Consider the following 23,273-nt stretch of genomic DNA (forward strand, 5'->3'; position numbering starts at 1 on the left):
TTCAGTGAAAAGGCTGATGGGAAACCAGATGCAAAATTCAGAATGCATTACCAGTGGGGCATACAGCCTAGGTCATACAAAAATCCTAATATCTGCTGGCAGGACAGTCATTCGGTTTTCAATGTCCTACAGATTCCGTCCTGAATTACAGCTAAGCTCCTGCCTGTGTATGCAGTATTTTAGTGCGGGCAATGGAAGGTGTATTTACAGTGTAAGTGTGTAGTACATGTATAGTATAATTCCTACAGTAGACAGGGAGTATACATTCACTATTGTTTCAAAAGTACTAAAAAAAAAAGTGTATTGATAATTTACAAAAATATTGGCTAAATCACATAATACATATTAAAACACTAGATGGTGGCCCGATTCTAACGCATCGGGTATTCTAGAATATGTATGTAGTTTTATTTATGAAGATTTAAGAATAATGCAATTTATATACAGGATTCGGCCGGCCGAGTGCGACCAATCAGCGAAGCGTGGTTCAAATCCCTTGCCATTTCGCGGCCGGACTGCACCTGTCGCTGGTTGCGCCTGGCTGGCCGCAAACAATCAATCAGTGAAGCCAGGAACAGCTCCAGGTTTTTGATGGCCCTGGGCGAAAGTCTCAGTGGGCCCCCCTCTTTAACACATACCAGATTTCATGATGCACAGATACAGCAGAGCAATATAGCACAGCCACATAGCATATAACAGAGCCCACGTAGTATATAATACAGCTCGCGTAGCATATAGCACAGCCACGTAGCATATAACAGAGCCCACGTAGTATATAATACAGCTCACGTAGCATATAGCACAGCCACGTAGCATATAACAGAGCCCACGTAGTATATAACACAGACCACGTAGCATATAGCACAGCCACGTAGCATATAACAGCCCACGTAGTATATAACACAGCCCACGTAGTATATAACACAGCCCACGTAGCATATAGCACAGCCCACGTAGCATATAACACAGCCCACGTAGCATATAACACAGCCCACGTAGTATATAGCACAGCCCACGTAGTATATAGCACAGCCCACGTAGTATATAGCACGGCCCACGCAGTATATAACACGGCCCACGCAGTATATAACACAGCCCACGTAGTATATTGCACAGCCACGTATATAGCACAGCCCACGTAGTATATAGCACAGCTCACGTAGCATATAGCACAGCCACGTAGCATATAACAGCCCACGTAGTATATAACACAGCCCACGTAGCATATAGCACAGCCACGTAGCATATAACACAGCCCACGTAGTATATAACACAGCCCACGTAGTATATAGCACAGCCCACGTAGTATATAGCACAGCCCACGTAGTATATAGCACAGCCCACGTAGTATATAGCACGGCCCACGTAGTATATAGCACGGCCCACGTAGTATATAGCACGGCCCACGTAGTATATAGCACGGCCCATGTAGTATATAGCACGGCCCACGCAGTATATAACACGGCCCACGCAGTATATAACACGGCCCACGTAGTATATTGCACAGCCACGTATATAGCACAGCCCACGTAGTATATGGCACAGCTCACGTAGCATATAGCACAGCCACGTAGTGTATAACACAGCCCACGTAGTATGTAGCACAGCCCATGCAGTATATAACACGGCCCACGCAGTATATAACACGGCCTACGTAGTATATTGCACAGCCACGTATATAGCACAGCCCACGTTAGTATATAGCACAGCTCACGTAGCATATAGCACAGCCGCGTAGTGTATAACACAGCCCATGCAGTATATAGCACAGCCCACGCAGTATATAACACGGCCCACGCAGTATATAACACAGCCCACGTAGTACATTGCACAGCCCACGTAGTATATAGCACAGTCCACATAGTATATTGTACAGCCGCGTAGTATATTGCACAGCCCACGTAGTATATTGCACAGCCCACGTAGTATATTGCACAGCCCACGTAGTATATAGCACAGCCCACGTAGTATATAGCACAGTCCACGTAGTATATTGCACAGCCCACGTAGTATATTGCACAGCCGCGTAGTATATAGCAGCCATGTAGTATATAACACAGCCCACGTAGTATATAGCAATATGGGCACCATATCCCTGTTAAAAAAAAAAATTAAAACAAAAAATAGTTATATACTCACCTTCCGGCGGCCCCCGGATTCAGGCCAGGCGTTTAGTGATGCTCTTCGACGCTCCGGTCCCAAGAATGCATTGCGGCAATAACACGTAATGATGTAGCGGTCTCGCGTGATGCTACGTCATCAGCGGTCATTGCCGCAATGCATTCTTGTATGTCTAGGTGTATATATGTACTGTATGTGTATTTATCTATGTATACATGTGTCCATGTATGTACTGTATCTGTATATAGGCACAATGAAAACTATATGTACAGTATATACACTATACCGTGTGTGCATCTCTGTATTACATGCATAGCTGACAAATGTGCGACATTTCCCCCCAATGTGCGGCAGGAGCTGAGGGGCTTTTATCTCCCTTGATTTGACTTATGATGAGAGGAGTCGTCACTGACTGGACGGTAACAGAACAGACACTGTCCAGATAGGCTCCGAGGAAAGGAGAGAGGTGGGGTGGGGGCACCCAGAGATGGGGGACAGGGAGTGAGGAGAGCCGGGGCTATGGAGACGTCAGGAGGAAGATGCTGAGAGCTGTGCGCACCGGACACTGTCTGCCCTAGCGATACCCCCACAGCGACATAGCACAGGGAGGAGGGAGGCGCACACCGGAGCGCGGCACACACATACACACAGCCGCGTCTGTGGGGGGTTCACCCCATCCAGCTCTTTGTTAGTCGCGGCATTGGAGGAGCCCTGCAGCTGGCACAACCCCAGCACACACGGAGCACACTGCGCATCTGGACATGGGCTCGGAGGCTGAGGGTCTCCCCGGGCTGAGGGGAGTATGGAGGGGGCACTGACGGGAGGGGAGTATGGAGGGGCCAATTCGCTGATTGGGCGTGGCCGGCTGGCCGCGACAAATCAGCAAGGCGGGATTTCCGTGCCAGACAGACAGACGGAAGTGGACCTTAGACAATTACAGAGATAGATCTTATTGCAAACACACAGGTGTTTATAGCCAAAGATCCACACCAAAGTGACAGGCATGGGTATTGTAGCTCCGTAATGAATATAGAAAAAAAATCACTCGCAACAATGTCATTGTCTGTATTCATGGGAGATTAAGATCAAAGCATGGGCATGTCATTCTATATTGATAGTACATACATAATTATATGGGGATCATTATATATAAAATGCTAGTGCATGAGCTATATGGTCATGTTTGGTATATAGCACAATCTAATAGTATTACTGTGTGACAACAAAAGTTCCACATAACCAAAATGACTAACTAGCAGCCGCTAATGCCTCATATCTGAGATCCGGAGTTCACGTATATATCCTGAAAACGAAGAAAATACTCTTAGTCTAGATACATACAAGAAATTACCGTGTCCATGTAATTTAGGAGTGTCCATGTGGATGAATTGTCTTGGTCATTTTTAAGGCTTAGGCTACTTTCACACTAGCGTTAACTGCATTCCGTCACAATGCGTCGTTTTGCCGAAAAAACGCATCCTGCGAAAGTGTTTGCAGGATGCGTTTTTTCGCCATTGATTAACATGAAGCGACGCATTGTGACGGATTGCTACACGTCGCACCCGTCGTGCGACGAATGCGTCGTGCAGTGGCGGACCGTCGGGAGCAAAAAACGCTACATGTAACGTTTTTTGCTCACGACGGTCCGCTTTTTCCGACCGCGCATGCGCGGCCGGAACTCCGCCGGAACTCCGCCTCCACCTCCCCGCACTTCCCCGCACCTCACAATGGGGCAGCGGATGCGCTGGAAAAATGCATCCGCTGCCCCCGTTGTGCGGCGGGGACAACGCTAGCGTCGGGGACCTCGGCCCGACGCTAGTGTGAAAGAAGCCTTAGGCTAAATGAGTGGTATAGTGAATAATGCTCACAGTTCGGATGATATTGATTCTATATATGTATAGTAATCCAGGAAATAGAAAAATAGAGGGCACTCACCGGTCTTCATATTCAGTCTTTATTAGCAATACATATGGATAAAATTCATGGCCGGGAACGTCGGAGCCGAAGCTCGTGTGAGCAGGGAAGGAAGGAGACGACGATCGTTTCGCGCTGTGCTTTGCGCTTCTACGGGTCACCGTAGAACCTCAGCAGAGATTGTGCCGCCTACTGAACTCTTTTATGGTCTATATATGTATAGCATATATCAGAAATGTGTGTGTTTGAGTATTCTTTGTTTTCATGTTCTTGCAGGTCACATTAAGTGAAGGACCGCACCATGTTGCTATATTTAAGGATAGCTCTCGGGAGTTTGATCTGAGCAAAGAGTCGGATGTAAGCAATACTTTTAAAACAAAGAAAACTGCTTAAGTTTAGTTGTTAGGACTAAAAAGGGAATTCTAAAGATATAATTTCTGATTTCTATGAGAGCATCAATAAAGAAGGTGAATCCATACAATGATTAGCTGCAGATATAAACCTATGTAAGTGAAGTGTGCTGAGAGCCCACTGTATTCCTGTGAGAAACTGCCTCCTGCTTGTGATGGATTTCTTCCTGCTGGCTCAAAAAAGTATTAGGCAGGATAGGTTTAAGGAAAAAGTGATATAATGTAGAAAACACTGAGCATCCACATTGTGGAATGTGAGAGGACAGCAGTTCTGGCTCGCTGATCTATACCTGCCTGCCCTAACATGGGACTCAGCAGAGCAACTGCAGTTTCTTGAGACTTTGCCCTCTGCAAAATCGGAGGCATGACAGGAAATGTAGACTGTATTAGGCTAGGTTTCCACATTCACATTTGTCAGTTTTTACAAGGGTACTCCGGTGAGAGAGAGAAATATCCTAATGCTCATACTTTCATAGACTCTTAGTATAACATGACTAGTGCTGTTTTCCATCTTCAAAGTAGCTGTAATGCTGTGACGCTGGAACTGCTCCTTGGCTCTCCCCACCTCCTCTTCTAAGACGTTAACGTCACACTTCAGGGGGCATGGCCTTCTCCTGGCAACAGCCAACCCACTGATAATATCACCTTCCCTACAGTCCTAAATCATAGAGCAGGTCATGCCCCCTGATATCGAACTGACTACAAGCAGATAGCCAACAAATAAAGTAGCACTCTGTAACATTATAGCATGCAAGCGTGAAATATATGAAATTTTAATTGCATTACTGCTCTAGTAAACTGGAAAAATTGAGAATACTTAGCGCATAAATTGGCCAATTCATGTGTACCCAGCAGCCACGATAAGGCGACGCTTTTTGCTGGGAACCTGCCTAATGTGAATCCTCTTTTGTATTGAAGCCTAAATTTTATTGGGAAGGTAGGATCTGAGGCTGAGGGATGGAGTGCTCAGTCAGAGCCTTATCGTTGCTGTCGGGTACACATAAATTGGCCAATTTATGCGCTAAGTATCCTTCATTTTTCCAATTTTTTGAGTAGTAATGCAATACAAATTTCCTTTATTTCATATTTGCATGTTATAGCACTACTTTATTTGTTGGATATACAACCCCTGGCAAAAATTATGTAATCTCCGGCCTTGGAAGATATTCATTCAGTTGTTTAATTTTGTAGTAAAAAAGCAGATCACAGACATGACACAAAACAAGTAATTTCAAATGGCAACTTTCTGGCTTTAAGAAACACTAAAAGAAATCAAGAAAAAAATGTGGTAGTCAGTAATGGTTACTTTTTTAAACCAAGCATAGGGTAAAAATTATGGAGTCACTCAATTATGAGGGAAAAAATTATGGAATCATGAAAAACAAAAAAACACTTCAAAACATCACTAGTATTTTGTTGCACCACCTCTGGCTTTTATAACAGCTTGCAGTCTCTGAGGCATGGACTTAATGAGTGCCAAACAGTACTCTTCATCAATCTGGCTCCAACTTTCCCTGATTGCTGTTGCCAGATCAGCTTTGCAGATTGCAGCCTTGTCATGGACCATTTTCTTCACCTTCCACCAAAGATTTTCAATTGGATTGAGATCCGGACTATTTGCAGGCCATGACATTGACCTTATGTGTCTTTTTTCAAGGAATGTTTGCACAGTTTTTGCTCTATGGCAGGAAGCATTATCATCTTGAAAAATTATTTCATCATCCCCAAACATCCTATCAATTGATGGGTAAGAAAAGTGTCCAAAATATCAACATAAACTTGTGCATTTATTGATGATGTAATGACAGTCATCTACTCAGTGCCTTAACCTGACATGCAGCCCCATATCATCAATGACTGTGGAAATTTGCATGTTCTCTTCAGGCAGTCATCTTTAAAAATCTAATTGGAACGGCACGAAACGAAAGTTCCAGCATCATCCCCTTGCCCAATGCAGATTCGCGATTCATCACTGAATATTACTTTCATCCAGTCATCCACAGTCCTCGATTGCTTTTCCTTAGCCCACTGTAACCTTGTTTTTTTCTGTTTAGGTGTTAATGATGGCTTTCGTTTAGCTTTTCTGTATGTAAATCCCATTTTCTTTAGGCGATTTCTTACAGTTCGGTCACAAACGTTGACTCCAGTTTCCACCCATTCGTTCCTCATTTGTTTTGTTGTGCATTTCCTGTTTTGGAGACATATTGCTTTAAGTTTACGATCTTGACACTTTGATGTCTTCCTTGGTCTACCAGTATGTTTGCCTTTAACAACCTTCCCATGTTGTTAGTTTTTGGTCCAGATTTTAGACACAGCTAACTGTGAACAACCAACATCTTTTGCAACAGTGCATGATAATTTACCCTCTTTTAAGAGTTTGATAATCCTCTCCTTTGTTTCAATTGACATCTCTCATTTTGGAGCCATGATTCCCTGTCAGTCCACTTGGTGCAACAGCTCACCAAGGTGTGATCACTCCTTTTTAGATGCAGACTAAAGAGCATATCTAACTTGATGCAGGTGTTAGTTTTGGGAATGAAAATTTACAGGGTGATTCCATAATTATTTCCCTCAATTGAGTGACCCTATGCTTGGTTAAAAAAAAAAGTAACCATTACTGACTACCACATTTTTTGTTCTTGATTTCTTTTAGTGTTTCTTAAAGCCAGAAAGTTGCCATTTGAAATGACTTTAGTTTTGTGCCTTGTCTGTGATCTGCTTTTTTTTTCTACAAAATTAAACAACTGAATGAACATCCTCCAAGGCCGGTGATTCCATAATTTTTGCTAGGGGCTGTATATGGAGATGGCTGCTCTTAGTAAGCACATGTACACACCTGATTTCTGTTTGGAAGTGACGGTCAGTGTTTTGATATTAGTATACTTAGGCTATGTTCACACTTTGCGGTTTTTGCTGCGGATCCGCAGCGGATTTGCAGCTGCGGATCCGCAGCCGTTTTCCATGCAGGGTACAGTACAATGTTACCCTATGGAAAACAAAAACCGCTGTGCCCACTTTGCGTTTTTCCGCTTGAAAATCAGCGTGGATTTTCTGCGGAAAAAATCAAGTAGCATGTCAATTATTTCTGCGGATTCTGCAGCGGTTTTCCACCTGCACCAATAGGAAAGTGCAGTTGGAAACCCGCAGTGGAATCCGCAGTAGAAACCGCACAAAAAAACGCAGTGAAAACCACCGCGGTTTTGCACTGCGGTTTTTCCAAATCCGCAGCTGAAAAATTCGCAGCAAAAAAAGGATAGTGTGAACAAGCCCTTAGGCTCTCTGACTGAGCACCTCAGCCTCAGGTGTTTTTAATTGTAGCAGGATCCTACATTCCCAGGTTCCCAGCAAGGAGAATTGCCTTATTGTGAATGATAGGTACACATGAATTGGCCAATTTATGCCCTAAGTATTCTCAACTTTTTCAATTTTCTAAATAGTCAGTCTTTTGATCTTTACAAGTTGGTAATATGGGGGCTGGCAGCTACTAGCAGCAGGGATCAGGCCAGGACTCCTGATATCAGAATGAATAGAAGAGCAGCTGGTTGCTGGCAACAGGGATCAGGCTACGCCCCTTGATATCAGACTGAATACAGGCAAACACCCGGATTACCCCCTTTAAGGCGAAGTCAGGAATGTCATAAATGGTGGACGCCTATGAAGAACGTTTTATTTTCATTTTGTAGTCCATTTGTCTGGTTGGCTTCAAAAACTGCATCAAAAACCTGAATGTGGAAACCTAGCATTAAAAGGGTATTCCCATCTCCAAGTTCCTATACCAATATATATAGTAAGTATAATAATAAGCTATGTCAGATGAAACAAAAACAAGAAGCTCATTGGCACTAAAAAAGTCCTGAAGCTGCTGATATCACGACAAGCACTGTGCCAACTATGTCAGAATCACAAAGATCATAGAGAAGTGTAGACATCGCTCTACAGTTGTTGGCCAATAGTAGAACAATTCATATCCCCAAAAGGAGCCTCTCAATTCTAGATTTCAATAATTCTCCTTATTTAAAACAAAAATGCAATACAAACACCCAACAAAGGCTGTAACTTATCGGGCGCTGTCAATCTAGTGTGTGTGTGTAGGTGATATTCCCCCTGTATACTGCTATTGTGATCTCTATTATGATTGTATTGAGCTGTATACACTTATTGCACCTTTTAATACATCATAACCATATCAACAGGATGTCACCAGTAAAACCGGGTTCTTAGTAACATAGTAACATAGTTATTAAGGTTGAAGGAAGACTTTAAGTCCATCTAGTTCAATCCATAGCCTTACCCAACATGCCCTAACATGTCTTACCTAGCTCGCGTTTCCTTGGGTGTCCAGTTCTTGTTAAAGTCTTTGAAAAGTGCAGGTGATAGGTTGGTAATGGTATTTACAAAGAGTGCACGTTGCCGTGCAGAGCCAGAAGCGCCCCGGCCGGCGGCGTCGCTGGATACTCAGAAAAAAAGATGGCTGCTAGTATTCACTGCAGTGTGTGATGTCACCAGGCTAAGGAGCCTCGCTGGGGCCAAAATAGTCAACCAACGCGTTTCGAAGGATCACGTCCTTCTTCCTCAGGGTTACCACCCCCACCTATCACTCTCAAGATATAGATGCGCCCAGCACCCTCACACACCCTATTAACACCTTATGTACCAAAGTCAGCTAAAATACTTACATTGATAATGGTGTGTGCCTTATTGTTCAGTGTGTCCTTATAATAATAATAATAATTTTTATTTATATAGCGCCAACATATTCCGCAGCACTTTACAATTGAGCGGGGACATGTACAGACAATAAATTCAATACAAGGTAGGACAGTTAAACAGTGACGTTAGGGGTGAGGTCCCTGCTCGCAAGCTTACAATCTACAAGGAAATGGGGGGGACACAATAGGTGAAAAGTGCTTGTTATTTTAGGTCTGGCAATTATAATAAATAGGGATTTTCATATAAAGCTGCATGATCCAGTCATCAGCCCGTGTGTTTAAGTGCAATAGTCAAGTATCAAGTGCAGTTATCGTGAGCATGGAGGGTGTGGAGACAGATGAATAGTAGGGTGCAGATTCAGAATAATATTTGGAAGGAGGGAACAGGTCAAAGTTAGTTTACTGAGTAGTTGATTTGGTAGGCTTGTTTGAAGAGATAGGTTTTCAATCGCGCTTGAATAGGTCGGGGCTAGGTATCAGGTATCAGCCTGATCGTCTGGGGAAGTGCATTCCAGAGAGCTGGCGCAGCACGAGAGAAGTCTTGGAGACAGAGGTGCGAGATTCGGATTACGGGGGATATTAGTCTTAGGTAATTTGTAGAACGGAGGGCACGTGTAGGGCGATCGACAGAGATGAGAGAGGAGATATAAGGCGGTGCAGAACTGTGGAGAGCTTTGTGGGTGAGAGAGATGAGTTTATAATGGACCCTGTAGCGAATGGGTAACCAGTGTAATGACTGGCACAAGATGGAGGCATCGGTGAAGCGGCTGGACAGAAATATGACCCTGGCTGCTGCATTCAAGATGGATTGGAGAGGAGAAAGTTTGGTAAGAGGGAGACCGATCAGAAGAGAGTTGCAGTAGTCCGGACGAGAATGAATAAGAGCGACAGTAAGAGTCTTAGCAGTTTCAAAGGTGAGAAAAGGTCGGATTCTGGAGATGTTTTTAAGATGCAGGTGACAAAGGCGAGTGAGTGATCGGATATAGGGAGTAAATGAAAGTTCGGTGTCGAATATGACCCCAAGACAGCGGGCATGCTGCTTTGGAGTTATGGTTGAACCCTCCAGGGTAATTTCGATGTTGGGTAGAGTGAGGTTAGTAGAAGGGAGAAACACAAGAAGTTCCCGTTTTGGAGAGATTTAGTTTCAGATAGAGGGAGGACATGATGTTAGAGACAGCAGACAGACAATCCTTGGTATTTTGAATTAGGGTAGGGGTGATGTCAGGGGAAGAAGTGTATAATTGGGTGTCATCAGCATAGAGATGATAGTGGAACCCAAATCTGCTGATTGTTTGTCCAATAGGGGCCGTGTATAGGGAGAAGAGGAGGGGGCCTAGGACTGAGCCCTGCGGAACCCCGAGAGGAAAAGGAGCCGGCAAAAGATACAGTGAAGGAGCAGTCAGAGAGGTAGGAGGAGAACCAGGAGAGGGCTGTGTCCTTGAGGCCTATGGAGCGGAGCATAGTGAGAAGGAGCTGGTGATCCACAGTGTCAAATGCGGCAGAGAGATCCAGGAGAATCAGCAGAGAGCAATGACCTTTGGATCTTTGGATTTAGCTGTTATTAGATCATTAGAGACTTTAGTGAGGGCAGTTTCAGTGGAGTGTAAAGAGCGGAAACCAGATTGTAAGGGGTCGAGAAGAGTTATCCGAGAGATAGCGGATTAGACGGGAGTGGACCAAGCGTTCCAGGAGTTTAGAGATGAAGGAAAGGTTATAGACAGGTCTAGACAGAAGGTGCTCCAGCTCCAATAAAAGAGATTCTTTATTAATGGTTAAAATCCAGTGACATAATAAATCCTTGCTGTAATACAATGCATTGATTAAGATCGGCAGCGATCGAAACGCGTTGCATGGGCTCTGTACCCCCACATTTGTATTACAGCAAGGATTTATTATGTCACTGGATTTTAACCATTAATAAAGAATCTCTTTTATTGGAGCTGGAGCACCTTCTGTTTCTACTTTGTAATTATCCCTCGTCTGGATCCGAGACGAAGCTCCGTGCGCCTGCAAGGATCGGTGAGCTGGCCATGGCTTTTTAGCCATCATCTTATTTTGTTTTTGTATAGACAGGTCTGTAGTTAGCAGTGCAGTTCTGGTCCAGGGATGGCTTTTTAAGGGGTTATGATGGCATGTTTAAATGAGGAGGGAAAGATACCTTAAGAAAGAGAGAGGTTAAATATTTTAGTCAGGTGAGTGGTGACCACTGGTGAGAGAGACTGCAGGAGATGTGAAGGAATGGGGTCACTGTTGCAGGTTTCAGGCCGAGCAGAAGTGAGGAGCTTGGAAACGTCTTCTTCTGAAACAGGCTCAAAGATGTCTAGTGAGCTTGAGGTGCTGCAGGGAAGGGGATCCAGGCACTGAAGAGATTGGGCTGAGATATCCTGATGGATGTGGTTGATTTTTTTTCTAGAAAATAAGTGGCCAGATCCTCACCACTGAGATTGGTGATAGGGGCCTGTACTTTAGGTTTCAGGAGGGAGTTTAAGGTTTCAAAAAGTCGTTTTGGGTTGTTGGATAGTGAGTTGATGAGGGTGGTGAAGTAAGATTGTTTGGCCAGATAAAGGGCAGAGTTATAGGTTTTGAGCATGAACTTATAGTGGATGAAGTCTTCTGCTATGAAAGATTTTCTCCACTGCCGCTCTGCACACCTTGAGCAACGCTGAAGAAAGCGTGTTTGCATAGTGTGCCAGGGCTGCCGTTGTCTGTCTCGGGTCTAAGGTGCTGCTTCATATAGGGCATTTTTCAGTGTATTATTGAAGTGTGACAATGCTAAGTCTCGACAGGAGAGGGAGGAGATGGGGGCTAAAGATGTGTGGAGATTGTCCATAAGCTGCTGGGTATTAATGGTACGTGTATTCCGATAAGTGTGGTAAGTGGGGGTGTCCCGGGTGAGGAGACAATTATTGACAGAGAAGGAAAGAAGGTTGTGGTCCGAGAGCGGGAGAGGGGAGTTAGTAAAGTCGTGCAGCGATCCGGGACAGGAGAAAACCAGGTCCAGAGTATTCCCGTCCTCATGCGTAGGAGAATTAGTAAACTGTGAGAGGCCGGATGAAGAAGTTAGAGAAAGAAGATGAGAGGCAGATTGGGAGAGGGGATCATTGATGGGGATGTTAAAGTCTCCCATGATGAGGGTGGGGATGTCACAGGATAGAAAGTGAGTAAGCCAGGTGGCAAAGTGGTCTAGAAACAGGCGGGAGGAGCCTGGAGGGCGATAAACAACCGCCACTCGCAAGGAGAAGGGCTTAAAGAGTCTGACGGCGTGGACTTCAAAGGAAGGAAATGTAAGTGAGGGAACCAGGGGGTGACCTGGAAAGCATATTGTGATGAAAGGAGCAAACCAACACCTCCACCCTGTCTTTTCTCAGGTCTGGTGGTATGTGAAAATTTCAGCCCACCAAACGAGAGAGCTTCAATGGCGGGTGGTGTCTGAGTGCTGGATCCAGGTTTCTGTAATAGCCAGAAGGCTAAGGGAATTAGAGAGGAAAAGATCGTGAATGTAAGTTAGTTTGTTACACACAGACCGTGCATTCCAGAGAGCACAGTGGAAAGCGATAGGAGAAGGCATGCACTGAATGTTAATAAGATTAGCAGGGTTTCTATATACAGCTGGAGGAGAGTAATGTATGCTGGTGGAGGGAGGCCCAGGGTTGGGGGAGATGTCTCCTGCAACTAGTAGAAGGAGAAAAAAACAGAAAGAGCAGGTGGTGGGATGATTTGTATGAACGTTTTGAGTGCTGCATGGAGGTAGTGGCTGGTTTGGAGTGGGTAAGAAATGTCAGTATAGCCTCAGAGTTATACATGGGAGAGGGGTGGATATAGAGAGAGTGCCCAGAATGTGTTAAAGGGCGGGCGAGTTCTGAGAAAGCAGAAGTAAAAACTAATAAGAAGCAGATTGATATGATCAGTGCATAATGTAGTATGACTGACCAAGAAGCATGATTGTTTGTAAAACTTATGCACCTTACCTGTCTCCTGTCCTGTCCAACTGCCATTGTCTAACTGCCATTGTCTAACTGCCAAGCACTTGGTCATGTTGCACTTAATATCTGTTGCACACTCGACCCCGGGCGCGTGCTATCAGAGTCACACTAAATATATATGAAATGAAATGACTGCTAGCATCAGGAACCAAATGGCCACAATCAGCAATTAACCAATTGGCATAAGGCCAGAGCAGGCATTACTATGCAGGGTAAACAACCAATGCTGAACAAGGCCATAAAACTGGGAAAATAGCTTTGAACACTTTAAATCAGAAACCAAAGACAGAGGGAAAAAAAAAAGCAACACAGGAGTGATGGACAAATTACCATGAGCAAAGCTTGCTGGATATGGTTCTGTTCACACTTGCAGTCAGCACACAAATGGATGATGGATAAATATTTATCTGGCATTCTACAAATATTACAAAAAGTAATAGATGTTTACTTTGTACTGAGAGCAAATAAACCACCAAAATGTTTGTCTATGTAATCTGCTCCACTTAAATAGCTCCATACTGTTAAAAACAAATGTTTTATTTAGTTAAGAATTTTTAAAAAAATATAAGTGTGTATATACTGTACGGTATGTCTAAAAATGACTCCTTATTCCTCTGGGTCCATGTATACATATTTTGTGTGACCAAGAGTATTAAATATTAAAATATTTAAACAAATTTTATGGCAATTTTTATAGAACCAGCGAATTTTTATCCATTGTACTATTTTTTGTGTATTTTTTTTAATGTATTTTTGGGATACCTATACTTGGAGCCAGTTTTACAAATACACATATGTATATTCATACTTTTTTTTAACTCTTGGTCACACAAAATATGTATACAGGGGGAATATCACCTACACACACTAGATTGACAGCGCCCGATAAGTTACAGCCTTTGTTGGGTGTTTGTATTGCATTTTTGCTTTAAATAAGGAGCACTATTGAAATATAGAATTGAGAGGTTCCTTTTGGGGATACGAATTGTTCTACTATTGGCCAACAACTGTAGCGCAATATCTACACTTCTTCTCTAATAAGCTATGTCACTTACCCCGTGTGCAGGACATAGCAGTAGCTTTGGTGTCCTTGGTTATGACCACTTGTATAGTGACAATTGTTAGTGGTCTTAACCATGGATACCTAAGCTAATGTAATGTCCTGTACATGGAGTAATCAACATAGCAAATCAGAAGAACTATACTACATTTCTAATTGGAATATTATAAAAGGCAATCTGTCACCTCATTTTTCGCATATAAGATGCAGCCACCGCCATTAGGGGCTTATCTTCAGCATTCTGTAATGCTGTAGATAAACCCCCGATGTAACCTGAATTATACTCACCCAGGGGGCGGTCCGGTCAGATGGGTGTCACGGGTTCGGCGCCTCCCTTCATGGGATGACACCCTCTTCCTTGCTTCTGTTGCGGCTCCTGCACAGGCGTACTGATTTGCCCCGTTGAGGGCAGAGTAAAGTACTGCAGTGCGCAGGTGCTGGACCTCTCTGACCTTTTCCGGCACCTGCGCACTGCAGTACTTTTGATTTTCCCTCAACAGGGCAGAGAATTACGCCTGCGCAGGAGCCGCGACAGAAGCAAGCAAGAGGACGTCATCGCATGAAGATGGGAGGCGCCGGACCCGCGACCTGCGACTCCCATCGGACCCGGACCGCCCCAGGTGAGTATAAGGGTACTGTCTCACAGTGGCACTTTTGTCGCTACGACGGTACGATCCGTGACGTTCCAGCGATATCCAATATCGCTGTGTCTGACACGCAGCAGCGATCAGGGACCCTGCTGAGAATCGTAAGTTGTAGCAGATCGTTTGGAACTTTCTTTCGTCGCTGGATCTCCCGCTGTCATCGTTGGATCGGTGTGTGTGACACCGATCCAACGATGCGTTCGCTTGTAACCAGGGTAAACATCGGGTTACTAAGCGCAGGGCCGCGCTTAGTAACCCGATGTTTACCCTGGTTACCATCGTAAAAGTAAAAAAAAACAAACAGTACATACTCACATTCCGGTGTCCGTCAGGTCCCTTGCAGTCTGCTTCCCGCTCTGACTGACTGCCGGCCGGAAAGTAAGAGCAGAGCACAGCGGTGACGTCACCGCTGTGATCTGCTTTCACTTTACGGCCGGGAGTCAGTCAGAGCGGGAAGCAGACTGCAAGGGACCTGACGGACACCGGAATGTATGTACTGTTTGTTTTTTTTTACTTTTACGATGGTAACCAGGGTAAACATCGGGTTACTAAGCGCGGCCCTGCGCTTAGTAACCCGATGTTTACCCTGGTTACCCGGGGCCTTCGGCATCGTTGGTCGCTGGAGAGCTGTCTGTGTGACAGCTCCCCAGCGACCACACAACGACTTTCCAACGATCACGGCCAGGTCGTATCGCTGGTCGTGATCGTTGAAAAGTTGCAGAGTGTGACAGTACCCTAATCTAACTTGTTTTTCTCATCTTTCAGGATACATCGGGGGCTTATCTACAGCATTATAGAATGCTGTAGATAATGAGGTGACAGATTCCCTTTAATAATCATAATATATTATTGATATTACGTATTGGGTTATGATGTTAGGGATGGGAATAACCCTTTAATGCTACCATATCAGAAAGGAATCAATACAACAGTCAACTGACACCAGTACACAGCCTTCTGTGTACTGGTGTCAGCTGACTGCTGTATTGATTCCTTTCTGGCATTTACAACAACAGCCACATTATTTTTCGTTAATGGCCTATTCTGTTCCATATATCCAGTAAAATGGTGCAGTTCTAGCATGCCTATGTGATACACAGGAGCCTAGGGGTTGTTAGTTTGTCCTTTTTTGGTTCAACCAGTAACTGTTTGTGCACGCTCTGGGATCCTAGAAACTGACGTTAAACCTACATGGATCCGCAGAAATCCATTTTGTTTTCGTTCGACATAGTTGTATGTGTAAGACAAGCCCTCTACGCTCATCTGTCATATTAAACATGCTGCCCTATCTAATGCCACACATGGAGGGCTGTCATGTATTGAATGAGACCGATGTCCTGACTCAAACACAAGTTCTCCAACGGTTTTTCTCCAATTCTGTTCCCGAGTTCTCAGTCTGTTTGGCCCTGTAATATACTGCTTACAGATGGGGCTTGTGAAATAAGTAGTTAGGGACTGTTGTATTGGACCAAGATTACTCTCTCATGTCTTTATCTCATCCACGAAAAGCTGGGTGAAGTATAAGGGTTAGTGTACACGTTGCAGATTCCATTGCGGATTTTTCCGCTCGGATTCTGCAGAATCCGCAGGTAAAATGACCTGCGTTTTACCTGCGGATTCCCTGCGGGTTTTCTGCAGCTTTTGTGCGGATTTCACCTATGTTTTTACACCTGCAGATTCCTATTATGGAATAGGTGTAAAACGCTGCTTATTCTGCACAAAGAATTGACATGCTGCAGAAACTACAACGCAGCGTTTCCACAGCATGAGCACAGCGGATTTGGTTTTCCATATGTTTACATGGTATTGTTTACCGCATGGAAAACTGCTGCGGATCCGCAGAGCCAAATCCGCAACGTGTGCACATTCCCTTAAGAATACAGAAAGGCTGGATATCCAAACCAAAGTGTGGTTTGTTTAGGACTTTGATAATTCTTATTTTCAGGCCGGGACGTTTATGGAATACTACTCATGTTTGGAAGGATGGTCTTTTCTTCCTTTCCTGGCCTGTTTTATGTCTCAATATTGGAATTAAAAGGAGCTGGTGTGTACAATAGAGGGTGGAAATTGAAGGCAAGAGGCTATTAGTGAGGATTGCTGGTCTATCGGTGTGCTGTAACACACCACCGGTTTGTGTCTTTTCTGGGTGGTTGGTAGTAGGCCACCTGGATGTACAGGCTTTAAATTTACTTTGTACACCAACAATAGCAGAAGCTCTGCATGAACCCTCCTCCTGTGTCAGTCTCTGACTGCTCTTGATCCCATTTTGCCTATCAGTAAGCACCCAATCTGTCACAGGCGGCATGTTTAATGGGACACGTTTTGTTTTTCTTGTTTGTCCCATGTTAATCTGTAAATTGGCTTGTGCTCATTGACAGCTTGCAGCTCTGAGAGATGAAATAGAGGTGCGAATGAGGAAAAGTGTCAAGAATGGACAAACTGTTAGCCCAGAGGTAATATCCCCAATATATAAAATTTTTTGGATTATTATTATTATGCACTTTTTATACATGCAGATTTAATCTATAATAACATTGTCCATTTTGCAGACCATCTCACTGAGTGTAAAGGGCCCTGGAATACAGCGGATGGTGCTTGTTGACCTACCCGGGGTAATCAGTGTAAGTACTACAAATCTTTTCATTTTTCTAAACTATAGTAAAACATATTCCTAACATAAATCAACAAAACAAAAAGGCAACAAAGTCTTCCAAGACCGATAATTTAAAATATACAGAAATTGTATTCAAATACAAGATTTATTAAAACATTTAAAAAAAATTAGGAGATGCTAGTACACTATACAAGTAATGGCAAAACAGCAAATGCTGGACAGAAGGTGAATAGAATTACGCCTAACAAAGTGTATATATGAATGTGTGTGTGTGTGTGTGTGTGTGTGTGTGTATATATATACATACACAGGCTATATCAGATCCTAAAACAACCGCACAGCCAATCTGAATACAGAAATATGCAAAATATAAAGTGCATAGTGCAAAAAATAATTAAATTAATTATATAGCTATACAGTGTTTAAAAGGAACCTGTCACCCCCCCCCCCCCCCCCAGGTGTTTGAAACTAAAAGAGCCATCTTGTGCAGCAGTAATGCTGCATTCTGACAAGGTGGCTCTTTTAGTTCTGGGTGCTGTAACTGCAGAAATAATCCGTTTTGTAATTTGTCCTAAATACCTTTCTTCAGTCCTGGAGGCAGGCGTTTCCCCCCCTGCTGCAGACGCCACACAGCCGTCACTCAAGTCTTCTTGGCGCCACCTCCTCAGCGCTGTTTTGAAAATAGCCGGCGCCTGCGCTCTTTTCTCCTGCCTTGGGCAGGCGCAGTGAGCGCTGCCCGTCCTCTGTCCTCATATGCAGTCTAGCTGACTGCGCCTGTGCGGCCGCCCTGCCTGCGAATCCCAGCCCCGCAGTGTGAATAAATCAGAAGACACTGCGGGGAAGGGACTCACAGACAGGGCGTCCGCACAGGCGCAGTCAGCTAGACTGCATATGAGGACAGAGGACGGGCAGCGCTCACTGCGCCTGCCCAAGGCAGGAGAAAAGAGCGCAGGCGCCGGCTCATTTCAATACAGCGCAGAGGAGGCGGCGCCCGGCGCCAAGAAGACTTGAGTGACGGCTGTGTGGCGTCTGCAGCAGGGGGGAAAGGCCTGCCTCCAGGACTGAAGAAAGGTATTTATTGACAAATTACAAAACTGATTATTTCTGCAGTTACAGCACCCAGAACTAAAAGAGCCACCTTGTCAGAATGCAGCATTACTGCTGCACAAGGTGGCTCTTTTAGTTTAAAACGCCTGGGGGGGTGGGGGGGTGACAGGTTCCCTTTAAAGATATGAGGTAATGCAGAGTAACCATAAATAAATGACCTTGTTCATGTAGTATCAGGTTATGTAGCCAGTAACAATGTGCACACAGTAACCATAGATAAATGACATCTATAATATAACGCTGGGAGCGTCACTCTGTCCGAAGCCTTTATAGACTGCGCAAGCGCCGGCGCAGTCTGGACCCCACAGAGTGACGCTCCCAGGAGATCGCGGTATGCGTAAGCGCTGAACGCACACCGCGATCTCCAACGGAGAAGCAGGGACGAGCCAGGAGGTTGGAGGGTGAGTATACTTACCTGTCCCGTTCCACCGACGCGATTCCGGGCCATGAATGTCCCCCTGCTCCCGGAATCGGCGCCTGCGCAGTCCGCGCTTTCCGGCGCCATTTTATTGAAGACGCATTGCAGTGTGTCTTCAAGAAAATGGCGCCGGAAAGCGCGGACTGCGCAGGCGCCGATTCCGGCACCAGGAGAACACAGAAAATGGCGCCGGAAATGAATGAGGTAGCGCAAGTAACAAATTGCTGTGCCATGAGGCTGTGGCACTTCATGCCACAGCTATTTGTTACTTACACCACCTGATTCATTTCCGCTGCCATTTTCTTGGTCCTGCTCCCGGAATCGGCGCCTGCGCAGTCCGCGCTTTCCGGCGCCATTTTATTGAAGACACATTGCAGTGTGTCTTCAAGAAAATGGCGCCGGAAAGCGCGGACTGCGCAGGCGCCGATTCCGGGAGCAGGACCAAGAAAATGGCGGCGGAAATGAATCAGGTGGCGACAGCCGCCGCACCCAGCACAGCCACCCACAGCCGCCGCACCCACCACAGCCACCGCACCCACCACAGCCGCCGCACCCAGCACAGCCGCCGCACCCAGCACAGCCGCCCACAGCGACGCACAGCCGCCCACAGCCACGCACAGCCGCCCACAGCCACCGCACCCAGCACAGCCGTCCACAGCCGCCGCACCCAGCACTGCCACCCATAGCCGCCGCACCCAGCACAGCCGCCGCACCCAGCACAGCCGCCGCACCCAGCACAGCCGCCGCACCCAGCACAGCCGCCGCACCCAGCACAGCCACCGCACCCAGCACAGCCACCGCACCCAGCACAGCCACGCACAGCCGCCGCACCCAGCACAGCCGCCTACAGCCACGCACAGCCGCTGCACCCAGCACAGCCACCGCACCCAGCACAGCCACCGCACAGCCGCCTACAGCCACGCACAGCCGCCTACAGCCACGCACAGCCGCCTACAGCCACGCACAGCCGCCTACAGCCACGCACAGCCGCCGCACCCAGCACAGCCACCCACAGCAGCCGCACCCAGCACAGCCACCCACAGCAGCCGCACCCAGCACAGCCGCCCACAGCCACCGCACCCAGCACAGCCGTCCACAGCCGCCGCACCCAGCACAGCCGCCGCACCCAGCACAGCCGCCGCACCCAGCACAGCCGCCGCACCCAGCACAGCCGCCGCACCCAGCACAGCCGCCGCACCCAGCACAGCCGCCGCACCCAGCACAGCCGCCGCACCCAGCACAGCCGCCGCACCCAGCACAGCCGCCGCACCCAGCACAGCCGCCGCACCCAGCACAGCCGCCGCACCCAGCACAGCCGCCGCACCCAGCACAGCCGCCGCACCCAGCACAGCCACGCACAGCCGCCTACAGCCACGCACAGCCGCCGCACCCAGCACAGCCACCGCACCCAGCACAGCCACCGCACCCAGCACAGCCATCCACAGCCGCCGCACCCAGCACAGCCACCCACAGCCGCCGCACCCAGCACAGCCGCCGCACCCAGCACCCGCCGCACCCAGCACAGCCGCCCACAGCCACGCACAGCCGCCCACAGCCACGCACAGCCGCCGCACCCAGCACGGCCGTCCACAGCCGCCGCACCCAGCACAGCCGCCGCACCCAGCACAGCCGCCGCACCCAGCACAGCCGCCGCACCCAGCACAGCCACCCACAGCCGCCGCACCCAGCACAGCCACCGCACCCAGCACAGCCACCGCACCCAGCACAGCCGCCGCACCCAGCACAGCCGCCTACAGCCACGCACAGCCGCCTACAGCCACGCACAGCCACCGCACCCAGCACAGCCGCCCACAGCCGCCGCACCCAGCACAGCCACCCACAGCCGCCGCACCCACCACAGCCACTGCACCCAGCACAGCCGCCGCACCCAGCACAGCAGCCGCACCCAGCACAGCCGCCCACAGCCACGCACAGCCGCCTACAGCCACGCATCCACCGCACCCAGCACAGCCGTCCACAGCCGCCGCACCCAGCACAGCCACCGCACCCAGCACAGCCGCCGCACCCAGCACAACCGCCGCACCCAGCACAGCCGCCGCACCCAGCACAGCCGCCGCACCCAGCACAGCCGCCCACAGCCACGCACAGCCGCCTACAGCCACGCACAGCCACCGCACCCAGCACAGCCGTCCACAGCCGCCGCACCCAGCACAGCCACCCACAGCCACCGCACCCAGCACAGCCGCCGCACCCAGCACAGCCACGCACAGCCGCCGCACCCAGCACAGCCACGCACAGCCGCCTACAGCCACGCACGGCCGCCTACAGCCACGCACAGCCGCTGCACCCAGCACAGCCACCGCACCCAGCACAGCCGTCCACAGCCGCCGCACCCAGCCCAGCCACGCACAGCCGCGCCACATACAGCCGCCCGCACTCAGCACAGCCATATACAGCCGCCCGCACTCAGCACAGCCGCCCGCACTCAGCACAGCCGCCCGCACTGATGGGGGCGCAGGATGGAGCAGCACGTGATAGGATGGGGGCGCAGGATGGGAGCACATGACAGGATGGGGATGCAGGATGGAGCAGCACATGACACGGTGGAGCAGCACATGACAGGATGGGGGCGCAGGATGGAGCAGCACATGACACGGTGGAGCAGCACATGACAGGATGGGGATGCAGGATGGAGCAGCACATGACACGGTGGAGCAGCACATGACAGGATGGGGGCGCAGGATGGAGCAGCACATGACACGGTGGAGCAGCACATGACAGGATGGGGGGCGCAGGATGGAGCAGCACATGACACGGTGGAGCAGCACATGACAGGATGGGGATGCAGGATGGAGCAGCACATGACACGGTGGAGCAGCACATGACAGGATGGGGGCGCAGGATGGAGCAGCACATGACAGGATGGGAGAGCAAGATGGGAGCAGCACATACCATGGATGGAGACCATATACCAATATAAATGCTCGCCACCCGGGCGTAGAACGGGTTCAATAGCTAGTTGTTAATATATCAGGCTAGGTAGCCAGTAACAATGTGCACACCATAACATTAAAGTAGCCATTTATAAAGAACAGATAACAGATCAAATACTCCAAGGTGTTACAGTTACCCTATGTAGGTGCGAGTCCAGCGTACCCCTTATATTCCTAACATAACTCAATTTTTTAATTTTTTTTTACAGACTGTGACATCAGGCATGGCCCCCGACACAAAGGAAACTATTTTCAGCATCAGCAAAGCTTATATGCAGAACCCAAATGCCATCATCCTTTGTATACAAGGTAGGAGATGTGGTCACTCAGGACACCTAAAGGGGTCATCTTCTACTGGACAATCCCTGATTTATGATTCCAGGCAGTTTGAGAAAAAAAATTGAAAATCCCTTCCTAGACCAGCACCGCTAGTCACTCAGCACTGCATCCCCCAACAGTCTCTTGAGTGAAACACTCAGTGGGTGAGAGTATGGGGGCGTCAAATGAGTGTTGCAGCCATTCTGTGGCCCGCTGATGGGCTACAGCATTCCCATTTCATCTGGCTGCAGCTCTGAGTATGGAGGCGCAGCATTGCTTTAGGAGGTGAGTATTTGGTTATATTTTATTTTATTTTTTTTCTCACCTCTCTGGGCCATTACTGAGTGATTGTCCAGGGCGGCGCTCATAGCATTTAGCTATGACAACCTTAGAGGTCTGCTGGAGACCTCTGGTTGTCATGCCATCAACTGGTTAGCTGCGGGTGGATCGCAATTCCACCCGTGGCTGTTAGAGGCACATGTCAGGTGTTCAAAACAGCTGATATGTGCTGGGAAAGTTGTTGGCTCAGCGCCGGAGTCCAACTTGGGCGTATTATTATGCCCAACGTCGGAAACGGGTTAACCTGCAGATATGGGGTTAATCTGCATTTTAGTAGCGTTACTAACCTGCCTGGCGCCCTCATGTAGCCAAATGCTTCAGGGAGGAAATGAACTTCAGTCTCAGTCAGCATTCGGGTTCAGTCACCGCTCTGAGTATAGAGAGCGGCAGCTGTAACCGCGCTACTGTCACTGGCACTGCATTGGGGTTGGCTGTCAGGGCCGGGGAGTGCAGTTACAGCTGCTGCTCTCTATACTCAGAGCAGTGACTGAACCGGAGTGCTGACCGGGAGAATAAAGTTCATTTTGTCACCATAGCGGTCGGTTACGTGCGGGCAGGTAAGTAACGCTATTAACCTGCAGAATAACCCCATATCTGCAGGTTAGCAGCATTTTTTCTGATGACAGGTTCCCTTTAAGGGCACGTTCACACATTCAATATTTGGTCAGTATTTTACCTCCGT

The 23,273-nt window shown here is 47.7% G+C and overlaps 1 protein-coding gene across 11 annotated transcripts in view; it reads left to right on the forward strand.

The window, feature by feature from the left end:
* The window catches only part of OPA1 (OPA1 mitochondrial dynamin like GTPase), a 198,320-nt gene that overhangs the window by 104,882 nt on the left and 70,165 nt on the right, over positions 1-23,273 (forward strand). For all 11 annotated transcript variants that reach the window (XM_077290337.1, XM_077290340.1, XM_077290338.1 and 8 more), the window contains 4 exons: positions 4,312-4,392; positions 17,220-17,294; positions 17,391-17,462; positions 22,144-22,243. In XM_077290337.1, coding sequence (XP_077146452.1) covers positions 4,312-4,392; positions 17,220-17,294; positions 17,391-17,462; positions 22,144-22,243 — 328 coding nt within the window. The remainder of the gene's footprint in view (positions 1-4,311; positions 4,393-17,219; positions 17,295-17,390; positions 17,463-22,143; positions 22,244-23,273) is intronic.

The sequence above is a fragment of the Ranitomeya variabilis genome, chromosome 2 (assembly GCF_051348905.1).
Source record: "Ranitomeya variabilis isolate aRanVar5 chromosome 2, aRanVar5.hap1, whole genome shotgun sequence".
NCBI classification, from domain to species: Eukaryota; Metazoa; Chordata; class Amphibia; order Anura; family Dendrobatidae; genus Ranitomeya; species Ranitomeya variabilis.